The sequence below is a fragment of the Hakea prostrata genome, chromosome 9 (assembly GCF_041222555.1).
Source record: "Hakea prostrata isolate BN-2017 chromosome 9, UWA_Hpros_2, whole genome shotgun sequence".
Classification (NCBI taxonomy): Eukaryota; Viridiplantae; Streptophyta; class Magnoliopsida; order Proteales; family Proteaceae; genus Hakea; species Hakea prostrata.
In genome coordinates, this window is record NC_142608.1 from 26,359,002 (window position 1) to 26,378,818 (window position 19,817).

The window sequence follows — 19,817 nt, forward strand, 5'->3', positions numbered from 1 at the left end:
GAATCAAATCAACCAAAAATAAACCAAAACAGAAGCTATTGTCTTCATTGGTCGATTGATTGGTCTACTGACTCAGTCGACCAATCAGTCGACCAACTGAGTCAGTGACAGACAAAATCAGAGATTTCTGATCCGAAATCCGAATTTTGTGATTCGAATTGTCACCAAACAAGAGGGAATATACAATGATAGTGTATTGGTCTAAAGAGGACTTCAAAACCCTAACAACATCAAGTCTTCAAGACACAAAATAGGAAATAAAACTTACCATAATTAGATCAGTCAGGGTTCTTGGAGAAATCATGGCAAATTCATGGAAGAGAAACTAAAGAATGATGGATTACTAATCTGATAAAGAAATCATGGAAAACATGTATAGAACTTCTAGAAAAACAGATCTAAGATTGAAGAACTTTGAATCTAAGAAGGGAAAGAAGATGAAGACATAGATTCCTTCAAAAGCAATTGATGATCTTGATTAAGATCATCCATCAAGCCTTAAATCCTTAGGAAAAGAGAGAAGATGAGTAGAGTGATGGTTGCAACAGAGATGCAACATCAACCCCACAGTTCTCAATCAGAAAAGGAAAGAAAAAACTACAGAAAACTAAAGATGGAGAAGAGAGGAGGATGATCACATACCTTGTGATGCAAAGGCAAGAGAATTGACGAAGATCCAACAAGAAAACCACCAAGGATGCGAAGGAGATGACTTGAGGAGAGCTCTAGTTCGTTCCAGGAAGTTTGGGGGGGCACAAAAGACGAATTAGACTCGAAGTTGAGCTTAAATAGAGCAGCAAGACCTAATTCAACAAAACAGATCTCATTGGTCGACTAGCCCAGTCGACCAAGCAGTCGACCAATCAGGACAACAAGTCCAAAATAGGGAATTGAAGGCTTAAATCAAATCCAACCTTGAAGGGGTTTTGCACACACACCAAGTGGCTTACCTAGTATGTAGAAATACCTTCGAACCAAGTCAGAAAGTACTCCAAGTCCACCAACTAATCCCATCTTTATCAGGGTGCAGTTTCCTTTTCAGTTCTGAATAAGTTTCCATAAATGGAACACTGTCATCAACTTCCATGGATTCTAAGCCAGACACCAAGTCTTCCACTGAGATGGCCCATAGTTGACTTCTTGCTTTACTTCAGGTTTTCAGACCTACAAACAACAGGGTTTTCGGGTCAAGGTTAGGGCTGGATTTCACAGTTGGTGCGACCTGGTCCGACAAGATTCGCGACGAATTTCGTAGCCTTGAGCAGCATGCAAGATAAGAAGTCGGGCCTCAGATCCATGTTTGCATTGCAGGAGTGGTTTGATTGGGCTGGATACAAGTAAGAAAGATAACTATATACTATTTCATCTTATAAATTATTATATTTATACTATGAGTTTATGATTATCTTGTATCTAGTTATCTATTGTCTATGGACTTAATGAGTTTGTGATAAATTTAGCACGACCAATGGGCGCGAGGCACAGTACACAATATCATCTGATGATTTCTGGAGAAAGGTTACCGTGGTGTTGCAGACCTTAGAGCCTATTGTAAAGGTCTTGCGTATGGTGGACTCTTCCTTGAGGGGACCCACTATGCCCCACTTGTATGCATCCCTTGAGCGTATGAAGGCTGCTATACAGGCAGCAAACCCTAGAGAACACCGGGCTTTCTTGGATATTTTGGATGCACGATGGACAACTCATCTAATGCATCCCCTGCATAGGGCCGGTAAGTAAATATTATGGGTTGTTGACTTGTAGTTGTAGCCTTGTAGGTATTCATAATTCATTCAATCCTAGCTCTAAGTACTAATTGAAAGTTTTTTTTTTTAATTATGCAGCCTATTTTCTAAACCCTAAATATCAATATAGTGAACATTTAGGGTTGGACACAAACCTGTTGGATGCCCTGTTACAGGTTATTTCTAAGTTGGAGCCAGATCCGATGCTCCAATCATTTTGCCACAACGAGGTGAGACATCGGGAATTTCAAATGATTAAAATTTGATTGTTTAGAGAATTTAGCTAACCAAACAATACTAATGATTGTATTATTGCAGATGAAGTTGTTTAGGGATGCATTTGGGTCTTTTAGTGGAGATGTTGCTCTACGGACACAGAAACCAGTGATCCAGGTTAGATACTTATATAGTTAGATCCTTTGATGCATAAATGCATTATTATTATTATAATTTATAGATAAGTTGATTTGGTGTTAAGTATTAAAGTTATGAGTTTCTAACTTAATGTTTTTGTGATAATGTAGCTGAATGGTGGTATCTCTATGGCAATAGTGCATCAAACTTTCGAAGACTGGCGATCAGGATCATGTCTCAGACTTGCTCGCCTCTTGGATGTGAGAGGAATTGGAGTACATTCAGCATGATCCACTCCAAGAGGAGGAACTGGTTGGGAAGCCAGTGCCTAAATGATCTGGTATTTTGTCACTATAATATGAGGTTGAAGCTGCAACATGTCAGGGAGCAAGCTGAGAATGATAGGCAGTACATCGATCTCGATGATATATTTGACGTGGGTGCAGATGATCATAGGTCCCCTCACTTAGTGGAAGTTGGACAGGGGTGAGCCAATGTTGGACCAACCTGGAGGGAGGCTTGACCCAAACCTAGTTCAAGCTGCAATGTCACATCCAGCTAGCCAGTACCCTATCTGGAATACCCGGAGGAGTGATCCACAACCCCAAAGATCAAGTTTAGGAACGATCATATCCACTTAGCACAATAATATAATCAAAAGCAAGAACAAATATTTGTATTCAAGTAGCTTAATAATAAAAGTCAAAATAGGATCTCAGAAGGATCACAAAAGAACATCAGAGTGCGAAAAATGATACCAATCAAGTGTAGAGTGAGGCGGAAACTCACTCCACAACAGCAGTGGAAAAGTAGATCAAAAGGTAGATTACAACCGATTCCCAAAATAAAAAGGGGAACAAACAACTAAGGTCTCAACGAAACTATAAAAGAGAGAATGAGACGATGTCCCATCGCTGGCACATAAGTGCTAATGCCGAACTACTCCTGATAAGCTTCATTCTTGTACTGGTAGTCTTCTCCGACGTAGTCATCATAACTAGTACCTTGAGTACCATATGAATCATCAACTTGGTCTTTATAGTACTGACCATCATAGTCAACGGTAGTAGTAGTACCTGCAGGAAAGTCTAACAAAAGATGTTGCAAAAAGGAGTGAGTTCAAAAGAACTCAGCAAGGCAGTTCAATCCATAATAACATAATAACACATGATAGCAAATCATACAGAATGCAAGATGATATGAAACAAACAATGAAGATATTCTTCTAACTCTATGTATGCTGGTCTCTATTGGCAGACATGATTTAAGTTATAGCACCATACTTCTTTGGGTAGGTCTCAATCACTCCCCCTCAAGCATCTCGATATCTTGGGTTTGTCAGTGGTAGTTGGGTCAAGGCATCCCTCTCGAACATTCCATGGCTAGGGTTTAGGTCACCGCTCTCTCACATCACCATTGGTCTAAGTACTGGCGCATGTCAGGGTTAAGCCTAGCCAAATGCAAGTCTTCTACTTAGTTATATCAACTTAGCTCCAGATACTTCCATTCCTCGCCCCGGGTGATCCTTTCCGGTATCCTTCACCTTAGAGTCAGCGTATCCTATGGCTACAACCAACTCGGACTACGGACTCATCAACTCTATTGGTCAGTTACATCAAGTCAACAGGAAGTTCCCGTTTCCTCTCACGGGTTGGTTACCGGTCTTGATTTCAGGGGCCCTTGTTCCACTTCTGCAACTATACCAACAAATGGCATCTCACGAGTATCCACAATGTGATTCATGTCCTTTATGGATGTAACTTTTTGGTATCCGAAGCGCCCACAAATCCCTATTGCTACCACGGGTTGCTCGGTCTCAATTCCCTTCTGATCGGGTCTGATATAACAGGGACATCCTAGCCAAACACTTCTAGACATGCCCTAGGTATGTCAACCAGTAATCAGGGAAAGCGTCAAGGGACACCATAGGAAAATGTCCCATACCTCCTCCACTAGTGTCCAAAGACAAAAATGCCAAAAGGGCATTCCCCAATCCCATTCACAAACACAACTGATAATATAAAACATAAGTGATCATTCATAATTGAAATAACAATTGCATTATAAGAACAAGTACTACTGTAGTTGAAGAACTACAACAACAATATAATTATAAGAAACTAAGTTCAGCAGTAGTAATGATCATGTAATAAAATCTAAAGACATGCATGTTAGGTTATTAGGGATCAACTATCCTTACCTTAAGTAATCTTTAAAGGATTCCGTAGAATAATGAGGAAGAGGTCCAAGACCAGCAATAAAACCCTAAACAAGCATATAATAATGATTAGGAATAAGACCTAGAAGAATATAAGTCAAATGGAAGCAAACAGAGCAAATTTGAGGCTACTGTCTGTGTTGGTCGATTGGTTGGTCTACTGACCTAGTTGACCAACTAGTCGACCAATGGAACAAGACGGGGCTGCAAACCCTAATTTGGTCATAACTTCTTCATTTGAAGTCCGATTGGTCCGAAATTCGAAGGGGATCTTCCAAGAACAAATTAAGACTATCTAAGAAGGTCAAAGCATCAAGTCATGGTCAAAAGATAGGATCTTGATTGAGCCATAATGATTTAGGGTCTTAACATATACTAACCATGGCTCTCGTGGAAAGGTTGGGGTGATTAAAGATTCACCCTAGGGAAACAAGAGTAGACATACATAATCAAGAAAGGTGTTGGGGAGGATCCAATAATTAACAGAAACATTACCAATTTGGTCATTCTCTCATGAGGGTTACCCAAGATCAACTCTCACAAAATAATCCAAGGTAGGTTAACAGAGGGTTAGGGAAACATAGCATTAATATTTCAAAATCAAGAATGGCCTTGGGAAGGGTCCACTAAGTTAACATAAACAACAGTTTTAACCAAAATCGGTTACCCTCTCATGAGGGTTACCCAAGGGTTTCCCCCCAAAATCTCCCTATTTTTGGTTTTCAATTGCCCAAGGAACATTAGGGATCAACCCTCAATCATGAGGACGCAAGGGAAGGTCATGGTAATGGTATAAGACCTTCCCCACAATCATAAACTTTGTAGGAAAAACAATACAAGGGAGTAATCAAGAATTCAGGTAAAATCAAGGAGCAAGAACATCACCATATGGGTTCAAGAATATAGAGTGAATGGGGATTCACTCTAAGAAAGAAATAATAGTATTTCAAAATCAAGAAAGGTATTGGGTAGGCCAATGAGAGAAAACAAGGTTTCACATAAAGTGAAAGGAAACAAATTCTAATCATACAATTAGGGTTTTACTAACAAGAATCGGTGTATCCCATGGAAAGACTAGGGAGAATAAAGATTTACCCTAGGTAAAGAGAAGCAAAGAATTTACAATCAAGAAAAGTGTTGGTAAGGATCCAACAAAATAAAAGAGGATTAGGGTTCCCCACTTTTGAATATCCTCTCATGAAGGTTACCAAAGGGTTTCCTCCCAAAATCACCCTACTTTTGGTTTCCTAGAAACAACTCTCAAAATAACCCAATATGGTTCACAAAAGATGGGGGAAGGAGGGAATCAACCTAACAATCATGGGGGTAGAAGGAAAGGTTGTAGCATTGATGTGGGACCTTTCCCTCAACTACCAAGATCAATAGAAAAATAATGAGGGAGTGATCAAGATCATTGGTAAAGTTTCAAGAATCATCGCCATATGGCTTCAAGATCATAGAGTGAATTGGGGGATTCACTCTAGGGCTAATAGAATTAGAGAAGAGGCCACTATAGTAGTGTAATACCTTTCTCATAATCAGAAGATCAGAAGTATAGAAGAAAGAATAAATCAAAGAAGAAACGAATCTATTACTAACCTTTTAGAAGAAGAACCGATGAAGAAACTCAGACGGATGCTTGAGGATCTTCCTTGGTTTGGAGGACAGGGTCTAGGGCTCTTCCCACGTTCTCCAGAGGCTTAGAACTGATTGTGAGTGAAAAACACGGAGTCCCCTCTTTAAATAGCATAAAAAGTCCAAAAAAATACAAGGATTTCCAAAATTGACCATTATAACCCTGTTAGTCGATTGGTTGGTCGACTGGCCAGTCAACCAACCATGTCAGTAAGCCCAAAATAGGGATTTAATGGGCCTAACTTCAATATCTTTGGATGGGCTTCTTTCAACACATCATACTACTTACCTAGCATTGAGGGATGTCTTCAAATCAGGTCTAACTAGGCTTTAGGCCCATCAACCAAGTTCTTCTTCATAAAAGTGCAATTCAACACCAAATCAAGTAGGGTTTTCATAAGGAAACACCATCATCAATATCCATGGGTTTCGGGTCAAACACCATGTCTTCTACTGAGATGGCCCACAAGGACTTCTTCCTTCACTTCTAGTCTTCGGATTTACACTAAGGGAGAGGTCTGACTTGACTTTCTAGGACCTTCCAAGGATAACAACATGGTACTTAAGGTCCAACTTCAAGGTCAAACATTAAACAAGCCATTCTTCACCCAAAATAGATAAGGTGTCCTGGTTAGGTTTGGGCTGGATTTCACATGCAGGGGTTGATGTGGATGAGTTTATGGCCTCTCGAGAGGGTCAGGCACATGCAGAGGTAGCTACCACTATTGATGGTGGCACCAGGCACAGAGGAGTGGCAGGATGATGATTCAGATGACACACTCCCGCCTAGTCAGACTGCAAGGGATGATGATGATGATGATGATGATGGTGGTGGTGGTGGTGGAGGCCTTGAAGAGTGTCTACTTGTTCCACTACCAGAGACACAACAGTCCCCACTCAGATACAATGGGGAGAGTCATTTCTCACATGCCCCCCAGGATTATGATCATAGTGGTGATCATTATCGTGGTCGTGAATATCCTGATACGAGGCCGAGCCAACATCGGAGGGGGAAGGCCATGAGAGCCAGCAACAGCATAGATATGGTTATGATGATGTCACCCTACCGCACAGATCTTACAGATCCTATGGTCCTTATGTTAATCCTTTGGATCCAACGGGCGACTTAATAGGAGCGGTGGGGTCCATGAGCTTGGATGAGTCCGTAGGCTCCACACCAGGTTATTGGCCTATGGGTATTTATGGTGTCCCTTCTTCACATGGACAGTATGATATGGATATGAGTATCCCCTCGTATCCTTCGTATTATGGGCACTCACAAGCCCGATAGCCACAATACTTACAATGACCATGGTCTCGAGAGGAGGCCAATGTCTATTGAGGAGGCCATGTTTTCACAGTCATTGGCACCAACAATAGCATCATCAGGCATGCAGTACCTTCCTTGGCCCTATTCTCACTTCCCTCAAATTGGAGTTCTTTTGGTGGCGGAAGATGACCATTATAGAGCTGCAGTTGATGATTATCTGGAGCACTATCAGTATCGTATGAGATGAGATCGGTATGTGAATTTGTTGGGGGAGCATCAATGGAGACAGTTTGAGTCACATGAGTTCAATCCACCTAGGCAAAGTACTTGGAATTGAGAGTTCGAGATTTGATATGGTTGGATGACTCTATGTACTTGTACAATGAATTGTAGACTTTAGATGATTTGGTTTTTATGAGTTTTTAGATTTCTAGTTTCGCGGCTTTAGCCCGCATACATTGAACCCTTGCAAAAAATTGGGCGACATGTCGCCTGCGTCGCCCGTGTCGCCAGAACCGAGGTGATCATAAAAATCCACTTGGTAACCTATAAGCCAACCTTCTTTGCATGCCACTAGTCGATAAGCTAGCATCATCTTCTCCCACGGTATCTAGTTGCTGGGCCGAAGCGGGCTGACTCAGACCCGACCGACTCTCACCAGACCCTCTTCCTGATCTTCGAACGGTTGGGATGAACCGCCTTGAACTCCATCGTTTTCAACCAAGAAAAACAGAAAAACTCCATTGCCGCCCATGACTGGTTTTTTTAACCTCAAACCATGAAAGAAACAAGAAAGGGAAATAGCTACATTAGGTTTAAAAACATCTCTATCCCTTTCTTCTTCCCTGGGTCGATCATGACCGTAAATGTCTGCAACCAACCCTGCTGTTCTTCTCAAGCGACACCTTCCTAATGAAGGCTTTCATCACCACCGTAAACTGACGAGATACGTCATACGTCACCTTCTGGTCTGTCACCATCTCTGCACGTACTAACCCTAACTCAGAAATAAATCCCCGTATCACAAAACACTCTCATGGCAGAGTGTAATCGGTCAAAGTTGGCTCGGAGTGGCGAGTGCAGGACTTCAACTGGCTCTGGCTGATCAGAGGAAATGACAAACAACAACTTTATTCTTCTTGGACAGGCATTTGGGACCTGAGGTTAGGTGGTTTCACTTGTTAATAACCATTTTTCATAACTCTTTACATTTCTCTGGATCCGATCAGGTTCTGGAAAGAACCCAGAGGTGAAGTTTGTTATCTGTTTGAGAATAGCCCATCTGGAAAACAGTTAGAATCAGTAAAGGGAGCAGACGATTGATGAAGTGAGAACGTGAAATTAGTCAGCAGCTAGGACATTATGGGTGGTGCTGTTCTTTTTAGGCTTTTATTCAGAAGCTACATGGGTGAGTAGGGCTGAGACGAGTTCGTCTAAGCCTTCCAAGTTCCATGGCTTTGCTCTTCAATGTTTCCAATCATCACTTTCAACCAATCCTTCGAAAACCCTTTGTTTGTTCTGTCAAAAGAAAACCACATTTATCGCAACTTTGCCAACCCCAGAGTTCCCCAACCTCAACTGAGAATTTACTTCACGATCATGGACTTATAGTCGTTGGTGGATCAAAACTTGCTGGTCATGTTAACATTAGCGGCTCCAAGAACTCCGCATTGCCAGTTCTCGCGGGGACACTCTGTTGCTCTGGAACTTCCAAGCTTCATAACATCCCAGATATATCTGATGTTAGAGAAATGTTTTCAATACTGCACTCATTGGGTGTTCGAGTTGAGGCATCTGATGGGGAAGTAACAGTGGACACCAAAGGAATTTGTTCTGTCGAGCCATGCCCGGAATCAGTTGAAAAGACTCGGGGGGGATTTTTTGTTGTTGGCCCTCTGCTTGCTCGGTTTGGTGAGGCAGTGGTGGCACTTCCTGGGGGATGTGATATTGGTAATCGTTCTGTTGACCTGTACATTCGGGGGCTTCGAGCACTTGGTGCTGTTGTTGAATTAAGGTAATTTTGCTTCCTGGATTTTTATTAGCTTTTTATAATTTGGTGGCTTTAGTTGTTACCTGTTGTAATATTTTTTCTCATACTGAGGATGATGGATTTTATTTTTCTTGTTTCTTTTGATGCTCTTGGTTTTCTCCATGTATTTACTGTTTTGGGGTATCCTGAGGGCAAATGAAGTCATTATGTCTATTCATGTAACGGTTTCATGTCTGGGCTTTTTGATTTGTTAGACTTTTCCTACAAGTGCTACCCAGGTTCCTAGTGTTCAGTAGATTGTCATATTCTGTATTTCCTGTGTTTGCGAAAAGGAGGATTAACTCTATCAGTTAAGGATGCCTTTCTGGGATAAGTGCCTTAGCTCTCTGCGTCCCTTGCTCTAGTCTTGCATACCTATTTTCGAGAAGAGTGGTGAAAATAAAAGGTAAAATTAGAATTTTGTTGTTTACTTTGAGGATAAACAACCTTGATAAGCCCCTCATTACTCGGGTGTACAAACACAAGGATAGGCAGAGGAAGACAGCATCACTGGCAGCAGGTGCAGGGGAGAACACAGCATCACTCACAACAGGGGCAGGGGAGAGGACAGATGGCAACTCCCTATTGGACAGCATCCACTAATCTTCTGTGGGCAGAGGTGCAGAAAAGACAGTCCAGGTGGCAGAAGAAGACTGGATAGGAGAGTAAGAGTTTGTCAGAGTCTGTTACAAAGGTTGGGGGTATGTAAGGAGAGGGAGAGAAGAATGAGGGGGAGGAGAAGAAAAGAAAAGGAGCAAGCAGAGCTTGTGGGGAGAGGGAAACCTCTTGGGCATGGCAATGGGTCTGTGATGTTATCATTTACAGAGTTTAGTTTGTTTAATTTCTTATTCCAAGAACTGAATTTCTTTGAATAGAATTAGAGTTGTAGTATCTATTCATATTGATTATCAGAGTTATGCAATGAAATGAATGATATTTTGTTGCTGTTCTATTGTTCAGTATTTGTGGATGTTAGTAGTTGTTCCTATTGGTGATTTGGGGAAACTAATGGCAAATCCCAGAGGATCCCATCAACTTTGATATCAGAGCACGTTGATTCGGGGAATGGTAAAGAGCAGAATGGAGTCCAAAGTTGAAAACTTGAAAGCTGGCGTGAAAGACCTGCCAACTGGTGTTGATCGATTCTGAGCTAGATAGGGAAGTACAAAGTCAAGTGATGTTCGTGAATGAGCTCAAGGCCTACCTGGTTAAGGGCAAAGCCACATAAACCGATACACCATCACCTGGGATCACCTTAGGAAAGCAGGACGTGACAATACAAACACCCTTGGAAGACGACTCGCAGAATGCGAGTATACAAGAGCCGCAACGTGCTGCAACCTTTGTAGGACGCCATGACTTTTTTCCGAGATACCTTGAGTTACCCATCTTTAATGGTGATAACCCGAATGGATGGTCTGCTAGAGCGGAGAGGTACTTTGGGTTGCAAAGGCTCACCGATGTAGAGAAATTACAAGCAGCGTTAATCTACTTTGAAGGACCAGCACTCGGTTGGGTACAATTTCGGGAACTGCAAAATCCTTTCCGTTCATGGGTAGAGCTGAAACAGGAATTGCAAAAACAGTTTGGGTCGATGCAAACAAGGTCACTGTAGGAAGCAATCATGGAACTTCGGCAGGGAAGCACTATCGTAGATTACCACAACCAATTTGAAACCCTTGTTGCTGCTGCCAGTGCCAAGGAAGAAGAATGGTTACAAGGAGCCTTCCTATCGGGGTTAGGAGAGGAGATTAGGGCTGAATTGCGCCTATTCCAATCTAAGGATTTGGCCCAAGCTATGGATATGGCCCAATCCATCGAGACCAAGAACAATATACTTTGTGGGCCTAAAAAATACCCACTAGCGCAGCCCATTAGTGGCTGGGGACAACCCACGGCCCAACAAACCTTATTGTTGAACCACTCGAGTCCTTTAGGGTTTTGGCCCACTCAATCCAGCTCGGCTAGTCAGCCAAACACCGGTTCGACCTTGGTTACTCAGTCCAATTTAGGGCAAACCAACCCTAACTCTTCGTCTTCTTCGAAGGGAGCTGTTTTGACAACCACCTCTAGCAGCAGTAGTAGCAGTAGCAGTGGTAGACCAAAATGCTTAACATCGGAAGTGATGAAGAGCAAGATGGATAAGGGGTTATGTTTCCGATGCGATAACCCTTATTCCTGCAGTCATCAATGCCCTATGAGTAGCTGAGGGTCATGCTCTTTCACGAAGATGAGTCATGGGGAGAAATAGAGGAGACCACGATGGAACTGACCGAAAACGACAATGGCCCTCCCATCTTGTTGATGGAAATCAAATTATCATACAGTTCTTTGGCGGGGTTTTTAAAGTTGAGAGGGACGATTGAAGAGGTTCTTGTTGTGTTATTAGTAGACTGCGGCACAACGCATAACTTTATCTCGCAAAAGATGGTCCAAAGAATAGGATTGAAGGTTGAGGGGAAGAAACATTTCCGTGTGATGTTGGGCGACTGCAAAAATGTATAGGGACAGGGGGGTATGTCGCAATGTCACCATTGTAATCGGCGACATGAAATTTGTGCAAGAATTGTTGCCCATTCGAGCTTGGCGGTGTTAACGTAATATTAGGGGTGGAATGGCTATCATCCTTGGGCGACATTCAGAGCAATTGGAAACTTCAAACTATGCAGTTCACATGGGAGGATAAACAGGTGAAACTGAGAGGAGACCCTACATTACTAAGGATAGAGACTTCCCTGCAACAATTTTGGAAAATGGTTTAGTAGGAAGGCGATGGAGTCTGGTTGAAACCTATGTCGGCTGTTGCTCAGGAGGGTGTTAACTTCAGCAGCAAGGTATGTGGATTACTAGAGGAGTTCCCATCCATATTTGTAGAGCCCAGAGAACTACCACCAAGGAGACCGTATGACCATTCAATATGATTGGTCGATGATAGTAACCCACCAAATATTAGGCTATATCGATAACCTCATTCACAGAAGAATGAAGTAGAAAGGTTAGTCAGTGAAATGCTAACTGCTGGACTGATTCGTTCGAGTGTGAGCCCATATTCAAGCCCGATGTCATTGGTGCGAAAAAAAGATGGGAGGCTGGAGGTTCTGTGTTGATTACCGAACACTTAACAAGCTAACAGTACCCGAGAAATTTCCCATACCAGCGATAGATGAGATGCTTGATGAGTTAGGTGGCGCACAGGTGTTTAGCAAGCTTGACCTTAAATCAGGCTACCACTAAATCAGGGTTGCTGACGGTGACGAAGAGAAGACAACGTTCCAAACATATGATGGACATTACGAATTCCATGTAATGCCCTTTGGGCTCTCGAATGCACCGGCGGCCTTTCAAGCACTGATGAATGATGTATTTCGAGAACACCTACGTAAATTTGTGCTAGTATTTTTTGATGATATTCTGGTCTATAGCAGTACAATTGGAGACCATCTGGATCACTTGCGGCGTGTCTTATACCTTCTATTGCAAAATCGCATGGTAGTAAACTAAAAGAATTGCTCGTTTGCAGTGACCACATTAGACTACTTGGGGCATATAATTTCTGCAAGTGGTGTATCCGCGGAAGATCTGCTACATGATTGAGTGGCTCCTACCGAGGAATGTTCGAGCACTTAGAGGATTCCTTGGTCTCATAGGGTACTACCGCCGATTTGTTCGGGATTATGGGAAGATTGCCACACCTCTCACAAAGCTGCTAAAAAAAGATGCTTTTCAATGGGATGATTCAGCTACTACAGCCTTTGAAGCATTGAAGGCAACAATGACCTCAATACTCGTACTTGCTATGCCTGACTTTTCGAAGGAGTTTGTGGTGGAAACGGACGCTTCAAGAGTAGGGTTGGGAGCTGTCCTCATGCGAGAAGGGCACCCCATAGCCTTTTGGAGTAAAGCCTTGTCTGAACAAACCCGAGCCAAATCAGTCTATAAGAAAGAGTTAATGGCAGTAGTGTTAGCTATTCAAAAATGGCGCCATTACCTTTTGGGGAGGTACTTCAAAGTTCGGACAGACCAAAGGAGCTTAAAGTACTTGATGGACCAAAAATTGGTGGCCGAGGATCAGCAAAAATGGATTATGAAACTGTTGGGGTTTGATTTTGAAATCATCTATAGGCCAGGATGTGAGAACAAAGCTGCAGATGCCTCGTCCCAACAGATGGAAGGCACAATCCAACTTTCTAGTCTATTGGCAACAACATGGGAAGGAGAAGAAGAATTTGAAGCCGAGCTTTAGACCTCTGAGCGTCATAGAAAGGTGATGCAGTCACTAATTAGTGGCTCTACTATATTTTCAGATTACAAGCTGAAAAATGGAACCCTCTTCTTTAAAGGGCTATTGGTCATTCCTAAAAATTCCAAACTAATTTCTAAATTGCTGGCTGAATTCCACTCCACTCCTTTTGGGGGTCATTCTAGATACTTTTGCACCTACAAAAGACTTTCAGCAATTGTATATTGGGTTGGCATGAAGAGGGTTGTGAAGGACTTCGTGGCAAGTTGTGACACATGTCAACGGAGCAAGCATCAAGCCATGAAGCCAGTTGCTATAGCCTCTCCCCATACCAGACCAAGTTTGGGAGGATATCAGCTTAGGTTTCATTGGCGGATTACCTGAGAGCCGCGGAGGAGACACCATACTTGTGGTGGTGGATAGACTTTCAAAATGCAGGCATTTCATTGCACTTACACACCCATATTCAGCAAGAGATGTGGCTATGATTTTCGGCAAGAAGATAGTACGACTCCATGGGTTTCTAAAGTCGATTGTGTCGGATAGGGACAAGGTATTCATGAGCAATTTTTGGAAGGAGCTGTTCAAATTGGCTGGAACCAACCTGAAGTTCAGCAGCGCTTATCATCCTCAAATAGATGGCCAAACAGAAGTGGTAAACCGAGGACTAGAAATATATCTCCGCTGTTTTTGTGCGGGACAGCCGAAAGATTGGACTACTTGGTCTCTTGGGCTGAGTATTGGTACAATACCACTTACCATTCAGCCACAAATATGACACCTTTCCAAATTGTCTATGGCCGTGAGCCTCCATCGTTGCTCAAGTGGGAAGGGAACTACTCCAAGGTGGAGGAAGTTGATGTCTTCCTACGTGAACGGGATCAAATCCTAGATGAGTTGAAGAACAACTTGCGAGTGGCTCAAGACCACATGCGATCCTCTTCAAATCAGCACCGAAGAGATGTCACCTACCGGTAGGAGAGGAAGTTTTTCTCAAACTTCAACCGTACCAATTCAAAAAGCTAGCCAAACGCCCCAATGAGAAGCTCAGCCACCGATACTACGGTCCATATCCTATTGCAGCACAAATTGGCCCAGTTGCTTACAAGCTTACACTCCCACCTGACTCCAAGGTTCATCCGGTCTTTCATGTCTCCCAATTAAAGAAGGTAGTAGGTAACACCATCATCACTCAGCCCCTACCATCATGTTTGGCAGAAGATGGGGAGCTCCAACTCAATCCTCAGGAACTTGTAGACATCCGTTACTCATCTCGGGGTTCACTAGAGGTCATAGTTGTCAAAGCGTCCACCTAGGTGGCGCCTAAGCAGCAAAGCGGTTTTTCAACCGCTTTGTTTTGAACCACTTAATTGACGCCCAATCTGCAAAGGAACTCTAAGGCCCAAAGTGACATAGAACCTATTTTTGCTCCGGAGGCGCTTCCCCCACACCTCCGCCGGGGCCCCCGTGCCCGTCGGCAACAAAATGTGAAGCCTAAGCCATACTCAACATCAAGAATCAATGAATTAGTAAATGAAGGGAGGGAGTGTTGATAAGCCCCTCATTACTCGGGTGTACAAATGCAAGGATAGGCAGAGGAAGACAACATCACTCACAGCAAGTGCAGGGGAGAACACAACATCACTCGCAACAGGGGCAAGGGAGAGGACAGATGGCAACTCCCTATTGGACAGCAACCACTAATCTACTGTGGGCAGAGGTGCAGAAAAGACAGTCCAGGTGGCAGAAGAAGACTGGATAGGAGAGTTAGAGTTTGTCAGAGTCTGTTACAAAGGTTGGGGGTATGTAAGGAGAGGGAGAGAAGAATGAGGGGGAGGAGAAGAAAAGAAAAGGAGCAAGCAGAGCTTGCGGGGAGAGGGAAACCTCTCGGGCATGGCAATGGGTCTGTGATGTTATCATTTACAGAGTTTAGTTTGTTTAATTTCTTATTCCAAGAACTGAATTTCATTGAATAGAATTAGAGTTGTAGTATCTATTTATATTGATTATCAGAGTTATGCAATGAAATGAATGATATTTTGTTGCTGTTCTACTGTTCTGTATTGGTGGATGTTAGTAGTTGTTCTTCCTATTGGTGATTTGGGGAAACTAAGGGCAACTCCCAGAGGGTCCCATCAGACCTCCTAAACCATATTCAAAATATTTACTAATTGATCGCATTATTCACTCCTAACATATTCCTATCTTCCTTCAATTATTAATTCCCAAAAAATCCTCTATGTAAATGTAACTTCCCACATGATGGCTTTTCTGACCCATTCTGCTAAAGATTTGGTGTAGTGGCAACTGCAAAGAGACCCACAACCATAAATAATACTTCCATGATTCCCTGCAACACATTTACAAGAAAATAATTCGAGAAGAAAGGGGGAAAAGACTAGTTGGAGGAAAAAAGGGAATAACCTTCATGTAACATACATGCTTGCATATTCTAACCATGTGACTCTTTGGTTGATGAGTGGTTGGAGGTATATTATACTGCAATGGACATTTTCCTTGTGCAATCAAAAGAAAGACAATAACAGGCTCAGCCTTACTCCAACTACATGGGGTTGGCTACAAGGATCCAAATGGAGTAGGAGAGAAGAGGGGATGACGGCTGAAGGGTTGAGAAAACAGGGGTTGGGGAAGGAGATGAAAAATGAAACATGAAAGAAGAAAAAAAGACTATTAAAATGAAAAAGAAGGATGAAATATGAATACAAGATAAGCAATAGGTACAGCTAGCTGCTATATGATCATACTACCATGTGAATCACTGACTCCATGTCAGGAGAGTTGACCTATGCTTCGAATCAAAGATCATCATGCATGCTGATAAAAAATACAAAGGCTTGTGATTGTGGAACAAAGATTCACTCTAAATTGAGCCAAACTTTCCTTGTCTTCTATGCATATTCTTATGGTTTTGGAGAAAATAATAATTGTTCTGATCCATATTTCCACTATGAGTCGGCTATATCAATATTTGTTGATAGTTTTGTAATTAAAATATTGTATATTATATGGGGGTGTTCATTTGTAGATATACATTTATTTGTTAGGAATTATGAATGTATATTCATCTATACTTAGATTGTAACAAAATGTGGGAGAGGGGAGGAGTTTAGATGGGAGCATGGTCCAAACTTCTGAAATACAGTGATTGTATCAATTTATACTTCTTGTAAACCCATTGGCCAGATTTTTTATTAGCCAAAGCCAATAAAGCATTGTTCCTCGTCTTTGTGCTTTTAGGCTATGGCCATCTATGAGGCAACCATAGGTATTTCTACACATCTTTTACTTATGAAGTTCTGTAGGAAGACTTGTATTGGAGCCATTTTCCTAGGTGCAAGGGAGCTGTACCCAAAATGAACTTTTGGACTGTGTTTTCTTGAAGCAAAGTTAAAGTCTTGCTTCATCTGAGCTTGGTTAGTTCGTTCAATATTTAGCTTAATAATTCAAGTGAAGTCATTTGAAACTTCTACAGGGATAGGAAACTCTTTGCATTTGCTGCGAATGGCAGACGACTTACTGGAGGGAAGTTCCATCTTGATTATCCCAGTGTTGGAGCAACTGAAACTCTCATGATGGCTGCTTCAATGGCTGATGGAGTGACTGTACTTCGCAATGTTGCCCAAGTATGATGTGAAAGAAATCAAGCTTTTTTATATTCTTGTTCGTAAGATTATGGAAGGGCCTTGTAGCTATGTCAAATTAAAACTTGAAAATGGGTATCTAATGCATTCTTTGACTGCAGGAGCCGGAGGTGGTTGACGTTGCTTTGTTTCTAAATAAGAGTGGGGCCTGTGTGGAAGGAGTAGGAAGTGGTACAGTAGTTATCAAGGGAAGGAATCTGTTGAGCGGTTCAGAGTTCACCATAATACCAGATCGAATTGAGGCAGGCACATTTATGGTTGCAGCAGCCATTACACGTTCATGTGTCTCGATGTCACCTGTCATACCTCTCCACTTATCTTGTGTGATAGATAAGCTTTCAGCAGCTGGTTGCAAAATCGTAGCAAGCAGACCAGACACCTTGGAGGTACAGGATACTTTTTAGCTTCATTTTGACTCTTTCCCCTTTTTTCCCATTGAGATATGATAGGGTCATTTGTATCCCCAGGTCTCTGCATTGTCCAGGGATACTGTGGGAGATATTCAAGGTGTTGATGTTAAAACAGGTCCATTTCCTCAGTTTCCTACTGACCTGCAGCCTCAAGTGATGGCTCTGCTTATGACATGTAATGGCTCAAGTATTGTTGAGGAGTCTGTTTTTGACAAGCGCATGGGTCATGGTATGCAGCAATTCTGCAAATTTTAAATATGAATTGCAAAATTAGATTTGTGTTTATTGAATAATAATTAGTTTTCAACCTCAAACGGCCTCTACACTGCTTAGAAGAATCTCATCTAAAAATGTTTTAGGTTGATTAGGGGGTATATTCTCATCTACATCTTCCAGTCCTACAGGCGCTAAATATTTTTCTATTCTCAGAGCATATTTTTTTGTTTTTCAGTTTTCTTTGTTTTCAAACATGAACTGAATTTTTTACCATTTTCATTTATGTTCAGTGAGAGAGCTAAATAAACTTGGAGGTAGAATTGGAGTGTGTGGGAGTACTGCATTCATCAAGGGTAGAGATCACAGAAGGTACACTGTCCTTTCATCTGCTCTGAACTATGCACATAAAGAATGTTGGGTGCAGTTACAAATTTATCTTCTTTAATTTCCTTCTTTTTCCAGTGCACTATATGGTGCTCCTGTTGTTGCAAACAACTTAAGAGGTGGGGCTGCACTTATTTTGGCGGGAATGGCAGCAGAAGGAATTACACAAATAAATGGTCTGGCTCACATCGATCGGGGTTACCAGAATCTAGATATGAAGCTACTCTCCCTAGGAGCTAATGTTAGAAGGACTCTTAATCTCCCTCTTTGTGAGACATAACAGTTTGTTCAGAGTTGGATACTAATGTAGAATGCTAATCAAAAAGGGTGAACCTGGTGCTGAAGGCTTCTACACAAGCAGTTGGGGGATAATTTTCCTGTGCAGCCTTAACCACAATAGTTTTTGGCTAAGAGGCTGATTCAGTACCTTGACTTCGTGCTACTACTGTAGTCCACCGACCATTGTGCCAAGGCCAACCTTTATTGATGTAGAATGTAGATTGATCCTTGAGAAAGAAATACTAGTTCTTATTTACCATGTGTAGTGTACCATGTTATGTCTTGATTCCTATTAGTTGAGGACTTGAGTCGGTGTTGACTGCTTTAACAGTTCAGTTATTCTTATTTGGCTTTCACCAAGATTCTCTTTAGCTGTGTAAGGAAACTGGTTTCATTGAAATGCTAAGCCATTCAAGTCGCCTTCGAAGAACATCAACCTCCCACAAGACTGCTTCATTTGGGAAGGTTGTTAGTGTAGAGGTGGGCAGTTTCTAGTTCTTGCAAGCTTTCAACACAAGATGTCAGGAGAATCAAACCCGTTGAGAATTGCAGCAGTGTTTGTGCACAAGTTTTGAAAAATTAGGGTTTCTATTTTGGTTGCTTCTAGTTTTCCTATTGTTTGGTTGATAAGTAATCTCCCTAGGCTAGTTTCCTTTATAGTAGATTGGGAGATTCTTTGCAATACGTAATTTTTCTTTTTTTGTTGTAACTTAACTTAGGAAACTTTCCTAAACTGAGGTTTGATTTTGCATTATAAATAAAGTATCAAGGGAGAGCCAAAGTACATGCAAGCTCTCTCCTTTTTCTCTTCTCCTTCATCTCCTTCAGTCTTCTTTTATTCTTCTTCTCCTGTCTAAATTTCCTTTTAGTCCCCAGGGTGATTGCAAGTGCTGAAACTGTAACATGGTATCAAAGCTGGATTAATTAACCTGGGGACTACTTCTTCTCTCTTAATATTCTTTGATTTTTTTTTTTTTAATTTATTTCTACCAAGTGCGCAGCCTCCCCTTGCTGCATTGATGATATATTAGATCATTCTTTACAATTCATAAAGTGATCTACGTACTTGCTATTACCACTATTGTAGAATTCAAACTTCAGTGAAGTTTTTTGGACACAGGAGGACTTGTTAACCTGGTGCAGCTCTTTGCCAGCTTGAACATCTAATTTGCTTCCAATTGACTGTGTTTTGCTTCTCTGGACTGCATTTATTATCTAGATGAAATTTGTTTCATGTGATTTCTTCAACTGCTACCGCTCTTCAATTGGTCTTATGTTATGAAAAATACCATTGATGCCGTATTTGATTCTGCTGCAAGTTAACTACTAGTTCCCCTATTTTATTGAATTTTTGTGCCCTGAAATTTTTGTTGAT

General features: G+C 41.8%; 1 protein-coding gene across 1 annotated transcript; it reads left to right on the forward strand.

Annotated features, from left to right (window-relative positions):
• Positions 1-7,952: 7,952 nt before the first annotated feature.
• On the forward strand, positions 7,953-19,229 carry LOC149005066 (uncharacterized). The gene is made up of 6 exons (XM_089135622.1): positions 7,953-9,236; positions 16,985-17,135; positions 17,255-17,539; positions 17,621-17,792; positions 18,070-18,148; positions 18,242-19,229. The coding sequence occupies exons 1-6, from the start codon at positions 8,674-8,676 to the stop codon at positions 18,441-18,443; spliced, it is 1,452 nt and encodes a 483-aa protein (XP_088991748.1). The 5' UTR covers positions 7,953-8,673; the 3' UTR covers positions 18,444-19,229.
• Positions 19,230-19,817: the final 588 nt, after the last annotated feature.